This window comes from Trachymyrmex cornetzi, unplaced genomic scaffold (assembly GCF_001594075.2).
Source record: "Trachymyrmex cornetzi isolate Tcor2-1 unplaced genomic scaffold, Tcor1.1 scaffold579, whole genome shotgun sequence".
NCBI classification, from domain to species: domain Eukaryota; kingdom Metazoa; phylum Arthropoda; class Insecta; order Hymenoptera; family Formicidae; genus Trachymyrmex; species Trachymyrmex cornetzi.
In genome coordinates, this window is record NW_017299892.1 from 1,119,614 (window position 1) to 1,127,533 (window position 7,920).

The 7,920-nt window shown below is 32.1% G+C and overlaps 2 protein-coding genes across 2 annotated transcripts; both read left to right on the plus strand.

Moving 5' to 3' along the window:
* Nucleotides 1–45: 45 nt before the first annotated feature.
* Nucleotides 46–1,532, plus strand: LOC108766369 (alpha-tocopherol transfer protein-like). The gene is made up of 3 exons (XM_018515627.1): nt 46–333; nt 583–946; nt 1,278–1,532. The coding sequence occupies exons 1-3, from the start codon at nt 50–52 to the stop codon at nt 1,530–1,532; spliced, it is 903 nt and encodes a 300-aa protein (XP_018371129.1). The 5' UTR covers nt 46–49.
* Nucleotides 1,533–4,317: 2,785 nt separating this feature from the next.
* On the plus strand, nt 4,318–6,517 carry LOC108766367 (alpha-tocopherol transfer protein-like). The gene is made up of 4 exons (XM_018515626.1): nt 4,318–4,338; nt 4,870–5,315; nt 5,568–5,931; nt 6,260–6,517. Exons 2-4 carry the CDS (start codon nt 5,032–5,034, stop codon nt 6,515–6,517), a joined length of 906 nt encoding a protein of 301 aa, XP_018371128.1. The 5' UTR covers nt 4,318–4,338; nt 4,870–5,031.
* Nucleotides 6,518–7,920: the final 1,403 nt, after the last annotated feature.

Sequence of the window (7,920 nt, forward strand, 5' to 3'; positions counted from 1 at the left end):
TTATGAAGAAGTGTTCTTAAGAAGATAATCATATTAAATTCCAGTTTCAATGTCTATAATAAAAGGAATCACATTAGAAGAAGAAATGAAGAAGAATCCTCAACTGAAACTTTCCGATATACAATCACTGAGAGAATGGTGCAAGAAACAACCGCACTTGCCAAAAATTGAGGACAACTTTCTCGCTTTGTTCCTTCACAGAAATTGCTATCAAATGGAACCAACGAAAAACACAATCGAGAGTTATTATACAACCAGGACGCATTTACCAGAAATTTTTTGCAATCGGAATCCGCTTGAGGAAAAGGGACTGCAACAAATCTTCAAAGTCGTGTAAACAATTTTATGAATATTAATGATCGAATAGCAGTAATATGATTTGTTCGTACATATAAAATGGCCAATTAATATTTACAATTTTAATCACATTAATACATAATTTAAGATTCACGTAAAAAATAAAATAAATCCTATAAGACGTACAGATATACTTTTGAAAATACCTAGAATATTTTTACTAATATTTTAATTAATACATACTTATTATATTAACTTGATTTAAAATTAATTTGATTTAAAAAGGGCTTTTCTTCCTCTGAATGGATTAACAAAGGATGGTTATAGCATGGTATTTTCAACATTGCTGGACAGCGATCCTTCCTTCTTTGACTCTAATAACTGCGGCAAATATTCCATGATGTTATGCGACATACATTTACTGACGAATGGTACGAATGATGGTTACATTTTCATCGTTGATGTTAGCAAATTATCTTTTGGTCATGTTATGCGAATGAATCCATTGGCAATGAAGAAATGTCTGTACTATTTCCAAGAGGCAATACCGATACGTCTAAAGGCAATCCATATTCTAAACGCAACACCCGCCATGGAATTATGTATAAATATAGCGAAGCCTTTCATGAAAAACGAGTTGATAGACATAGTAAGTATCACAAATCAATTAATTAATTTCAACTGTATACTTATCAGCAACATCCGCGTTTTTAAGAAACTCAATCATTTGCAACAAACGCAATATAAACGCAATCAAATAATTCTAATATATTATAATTATAATAAATATATGTAATCATACACTTTTAGAGATGTAAATAAATCATGACTTATACAAAATATAATTTTCTATCATCATCGATAAACATAGAAATTGTTGCGTCTAGTTATTCGTAATATCATAATTTTAAATGGAAAAATTATACTCAATGCTGTATTTTATTTAGACAAGTTTCTCTGACTTTATTTAACTCTTCTAGATACGTTTTCATTCATTAGAGAGCATTTCTGAATATATCCCAGTGGATGCGTTGCCAAACGAAATAGGTGGAAAAGCAGGTTCTGTGCACAAACTAGCTGAAATTGAAGTGCAGAAATTGGAAGACAATCGCCAGTGGTTTCTGCTGGATGAATCAACCAGACGCGTTAACGAAGCATTAAGAATCGACAAGAGCAAAAGAGCAAATGATTTGTATAGTATAGAGGGTAATTTTAAAAAACTTGATATAGATTAATAAATACTTATAACTTCATTTTACTAATTGTGATGTTATTATGTGATCTCTATTAATATTATTTTGTTCTTCGCACTTTGTAGTGTTTTATATATAATTATAATTGAAATCATACACATCTATGAAGATAAAAAGTTTTCTGTTTATTCAAATAAATTACAAGGCTAATTAGCCAAGTCAGTTGTTAATGCTTACATGTGTATTTACAAAAGTAAAAATAAAAATGATAAAGTTGACATTTATTAATATTAAAAAATGAACATACGTTTCGACCTTTTTACATCAGGTCATCTTCAGTGTCACAAAAGAAATTAAAAAGATATATATCTAACGGAAAATGTGTTTTAATGTCCATCCTATCAATAGTACATCAATTTTCTTGTCAAACGCAATCCTTTCGCACGATGATGTATCTTCGGCGGTGTAAATCCATGCTGGGTACCATTAAAGAAATGTAATAGGATTCTGTCGAAAGGTTAAAAATATTGGAATTCAGTCGAGAGATTGCAATTCTTGTATGTAGTTACAATGTAATTTTATATAAAATGATATGAATCAGAATATTAAGAAGTGAACAGAGAGTTCAAAGCGAGATTGAAACGTACGTGATACAATAATATAAACCATTATTAAATTTCAAAAGACGGTAACACCAAAAACTATATGCCAATTATAAAATGTAATTATGATAGTAGTAAATTAAAGCACGATTCTAAATTAAAATTAAAATGTTACCTCATGTGTGTGGTATAATTTTGAACTGTCTTTGTGTAAAATGTTGTGTAATCGGCAGACTTCTATCTTGGTTGACCGTTTAGACAATAATGATAAAACTACCAAGAGGCACGCATCAGACTCTAAAGTGAACATAGAGGGGTGGGAGGGGAACAGTAGGTTGGAAGCTGAATTAGGAAGTGGGGGGTACATCAAGGAAAAGACGATATTCTGTTCATGCTATTCTTATGTAATCTTCTGTGAAGATTGTGATGTTAGCTACATTGGTCAAACGAAACGGAAGTTAAGAATTAGACTACATGAACATCGTTCCGATATTAATAAAGCAAACAGGTTCCCCATCTGTAATTATGGACCATCGTATTAATTTTAACCATAACTTCCAATGGGACGATGTTAAAATTTTAGATAATGAACCTTCTTACAATAACAGATTAATATCGGAGATGGTCCACATAAAAAGACGAAGACAAGGCTGGAACAAACAAAACGAAACTGAATCATTACATGAATCATATTTTAACATTATACAATCTCTTTCTGCTTTTTAATCCTCCCTTCTTTCTTTCTCCCTCTTTCTTTTCATATTTACTCACTACATTCCCACTTATTTCTTTGTTCTTCAATCTCATTTTATTTACAACGTTCTTCTGATAATCAACTCTTGATCGTAGCAGTGCTTCTTTGGTTTATTACAAACGATAATTTTATTAATTGAACTGTTTTACACGTATTTTATTTGATGATAGCAGTGCTCCTTTAATTTATTACAATTACTATTTTACTAATTGGACTATTTTCACCAAGGTACGCTTTCATTACATTCTACTATTTTACCGTTATTGCCATTATTTATTATAATTAATAGATTTGTACTAACAGATTCATCCATCTATATATCAAAGTTAACAATAAATGTAGAACGAAGTTTAAGAGCTCTACATAAACCTCCACAATTTTCAAAAAAATATTTTACTTTTATAAAAGATTGTAACACAGTTTCATCTACATAGTTTCATCAAGAATTACATTTAGGGCATAGTTTAAGGACTCTACATTCAACCTCCGTGAAACGAGATGCTAATTGAAAAAAATATCATCAGGCTTTTAAGGTTCCGTTTTTTCTTAAAAACGATTAATTTATTCTGTTATAACGTTTTTTAATGTAAATATTTGCGACTTACATTGAAAATGACCCGATCGGTCCAGACGCCTGTAAATTATTTTGTTTATTGTTATTAATTTGATTGAGCCCTTTTATTTTACGAATATAAATATATTTTAAAGAATGTATGTATATAAAGGATGAAAGTATTATAGATAATCTATGAACGTGCAGTATTATGGAAATAAAAATTTGTTTCCTTTTTACTTTGATGGTGTCTAGCGTCTTAAATAATTATTGTATTTATACATGTCCATTTTTATTCCTTTATGTTTACTCCTCAATTAAGTATTTATGCTTCAGTTGTTTGTGCCATACAGTACAGTAACTTTGAAGCGCATACACCTGTTTTACAGTATCCAAAGTCTAAAGTCTGTGTTACACTACAACGCATTGGAGATTGTATTAAAAACTACAATTCAAACAATTCGAACGAAACGGATTAAAGTTAGAATTACCGAACTGGTTGAATTCTTATTTCTAATCCGCAATCCTCTGTTTCCAATAGTGATACATGGATTTAATGCTCGTATAGAAGTTATACTCCAGCAAATCTGGAGACACTGGTAGTGTCTCGGCGCTAAGCTACACGCAGCGACACTACTGTGGCTATATCAACTAACAATAACCTAATCGTTAATTATATTTCCCCACTCAACAGTTTAACTATAAAGCTGGAAACACAATAGACACAGGCAATAGGCACAGGCAACAGGGAATAACGAGCCGTCCAATCAGAGCTTTGAGGTATAAGTTCGATATTATATCCCAGATTTCTGATTGGATGGCTCGTTATTCCCTGTTGCCCGTGCCAATTACCTGTGTCTATTGTGTTTCTAGCTTAATGGCTATGTTCAGCAAAGACATGTGATCAGTAAGTGTTTAGTTCTTCTGGATTTAAGACATGTATGTACCAGTGGTATTAAAGATGACGAGTTTTTTCTACTGAACAAACTCAATGTCATATATGTATATATATATTGTATAATAGTTACATTGTTAAATAAGAAATTAACTGACAGTTATGTTTCTATAGTTGTATTTGTTTGGAAACATACTTTTCTGAAAGTTACTCTAATTAGAATTTAAATACTGAATTTTGTTTAATCGTGAGAACATATGAGAACACAACCAATAGAATGCCTTTCAACATCTTAGTTAGATCTTAAATGCTTATTTAATTCTGTGTGAATTTATATACTTCATAAAAGTATCAAATTATTAAATTGTTAGTCAATGTAACTCGTGATACGAATTACTCCGATAGTTTAGTAGAATTTGTATTTCAAGACTAAAAAATCATTTTAGCGCGCTGTTTAGAAGACTACATACATGGTATATAAATTCACGCAGAATTAAATAAACACTTAAGATCCGGCTAAGACCGTTCGAGGCACTGATTTAATAGAATATATAATCAATATAAATGATTACTAGTGAATGGTGACAGGTTTCATATCAGTACTGCCAAGTCTTTGGATTGTTCGATATATCCTTATCAGCTTTGGAAGTATCTCAGTAAATACTCTCTCGGAAAGAACATATTGTGAAGGAAAGGAAGTGTTCTTAAGAAGATAATCATATTAAATTCCAGTTTCAATGTCTATAATAAAAGGAATCACATTAGAAGAAGAAATGAAGAAGAATCCTCAACTGAAACTTTCCGATATACAATCACTGAGAGAATGGTGCAAAAAACAACCGCACTTGCCAAAAATTGAGGACAACTTTCTCGTTTTGTTCCTTCACAGCAATTACTATCGAATGGAACCAACAAAAAACACAATCGAGAATTATTATACGATCAGAACGCATTTACCAGAAATTTTTTGCAATCGGGATCCGCTTGAGGAAAAAGGACTGCAACAAACCTTCAAAATCGCGTAAACAATTTTATGACTATTAATGAACGAATAGCAGTAATATGATTTGTTCTTGCATATAAAATGGCCAATTTACAATATTTACAATTTTAATCGCATTAATACATAATTTAAGATTCACGTAAAAAATAAAATAAATCCTATAAAACGTACAGATATACTTTTGAAAATACCTAGAATATTTTTACTAATATTTTAATTAATACATACTTATTATATTAACTTGATTTAAAATTAATTTGATTTAAAAAGGGCTTTTCTTCCTCTGAATGGATTAACAAAGGATGGTTATAGCATGGTATTTTCAACATTGCTGGACAGCGATCCTTCCTTCTTTGACTCTAATAACTGCGGCAAATATTCCGTAATGATATGCGACATAGGTTTGTTGATGAATGGTACGAATAATGGTTACATTTTCATCGTTGACGTTAGCAAATTATCTTTCGGTCATGTTATGCGAATGAATCCATTGGCAATGAAGAAATATCTGTACTATTTCCAAGAGGCAATGCCGATACGTCTGAAAGCAATCCATGTTCTAAACGCAACACCCGCCGTGGAATTATGTATGAACATAGTGAAGCCTTTCATGAAAAACGAGTTGATAGACATAGTAAGTATCACAAATCAATTAATTAATTTCAACTGTACTTATCAGCAACATCCGCGTTTTTAAGAAACTCAATCATTTGCAACAAACGCGATATAAGCGCAATCAAATAATTCTAATATATTATAATTATAATAAATATATGTAATCATATCTTTTATAGATGTAAATAAATCATGATTTATACAAAATATAATTTTCTATCATCATCGATAAACATAGAAATGGTTGCGTCTAGTTATTCGTAATATCATAATTTTAAATGGAAAAATTATACTCAATGCTGTATTTTATTTAGACAAATTTTGCTGAATTTATTTAACTCTTTTAGATACATTTTCACTTATCATTAGAATGCATTTCTGAATATATCCCAGTGGATGCATTGCCAAATGAAATAGGCGGAAAAGCAGGTTCTGTGCACAAATTAGCTGAAATTGAAGTGCGGAAATTGGAAGACAATCGCCAATGGTTTCTGCTGGATGAATCAACCAGACGCGTTAACGAAGCATTAAGGATTGGCAAGAGCAAAACAGCAAATGATTTATTTGGTATAGAGGGTAATTTTAAAAAACTTGATATAGATTGATAAATACTTTTAACTTCATTTTACTAATTGTGATGTTATTATGTAACACATTTCTATCAATATTATTTTGTACTTCGCACTTTGTAGCTTTTTATGTATGATTATATCATATATTATTATATCATGCACGCTATGAAGACAAAAAGTGTTCTGTTTATGCCATGTTATGCAATCTCTTGATACTTACAGTTCACACTTTGTAATGTTTTATATACACTGCTGTATATATCCGAGTTAAAACAATTCTGAAAGAATTTGTATTCTATTCTCTTGATTCATTGGACTATCCATTTTCCTTTTCGATGTAGCCATCACCAATTTCAATCCGTGTGAAAGATTAAGATTAATATTGAAGTGACAATTCGATTTCGATCCAAAAGCGTAGGATTTTAAAAAGTTTCAAACAATAATGATATCATCCCGAAAATATATTCCCGAAATTAATTATAATCTAGTAACAAAGTAAAAAGTTTTGTTAATAACTAGAAGTGCTAATTTTGAGCGCGAGTGTAATATAACCAGAGGTTATATCCATTGAGTAGGAGAGCCATAGGGGCCCCTATAAGTGGGAATTGTTAGACACTGGAAAGAGAAAGAATATGGGACGGCCATCTTTATCTTTGTCTAATGTTGCGTCGCACATCGAACTTTGAAAGCTGAGTGGGGCGGCATCGACATATTGCTCTCCTGAAATTCTCCCCTCCCCCCCCCTTCCTCCCCTTCCAACACTGAAAATCAACAGCGCAAGCGCAATTAAACAAGCAATAAATGCTGATGGCCATCTCGTTTTCTGTTTTTTTCTTTTCGCTTACACATTCTTAGCTGACTCCCCTACTCTGTGGATATAACCTCTTCGGATATAATACACTCTCGAAAGGTAACGGCAACCCAAAGACATAGAGAATGGACTGCGCGATCCGTATCTAAGTAGTGTATCAAATGTGGTCGACAATAATGAGAGACAAGTCCGTGGGAGACGGCCAATCCCCCTCTCATTCTCTCTCCCATTACACCATTGAATAGAAAGAGACAGAAATGGCCTGCCACGATCCCTCTCTCTCATCCCTATCGACCATTTTGACACACAGATCGCGCTGATCGCGCAGTCCATTCTCTATGCCTTTGTCGCAAACCACCGAGTAGTATACTTACCCAAGGTGCGTTCCGTATCGCGCATGATGCATCCATTGTCCTTGTTTAACATTTGGTGAGCAACAAGGATAAACGACGCATTATGTGCATCATGCGAGAAACGGAACGCACCCCCAGTAAACCCTGCCTTATCAAAAACGGTTCGGAAATCGATGTTTAAATTATAGGTCCCCATATATCTTGTGTATAATCAACGAACAGATATATATTAAATTAATAAATAATAAACCGTGGATCGATTTAAAAGATAA

Coding starts and splice junctions, on each gene's coding strand:
- LOC108766369 (XM_018515627.1), top strand. CDS start 50: ATGTCTATAATAAAAGGAATCACATTAGAAGAAGAAATGAAGAAGAAT. Junction 334..582: donor CAACAAATCTTCAAAGTCGT/GTAAACAATTTT, acceptor TGATTTAAAAAG/GGCTTTTCTTCCTCTGAATG. Junction 947..1,277: donor AAAACGAGTTGATAGACATA/GTAAGTATCACA, acceptor TAACTCTTCTAG/ATACGTTTTCATTCATTAGA.
- LOC108766367 (XM_018515626.1), top strand. CDS start 5,032: ATGTCTATAATAAAAGGAATCACATTAGAAGAAGAAATGAAGAAGAAT. Junction 5,316..5,567: donor CAACAAACCTTCAAAATCGC/GTAAACAATTTT, acceptor TGATTTAAAAAG/GGCTTTTCTTCCTCTGAATG. Junction 5,932..6,259: donor AAAACGAGTTGATAGACATA/GTAAGTATCACA, acceptor TAACTCTTTTAG/ATACATTTTCACTTATCATT.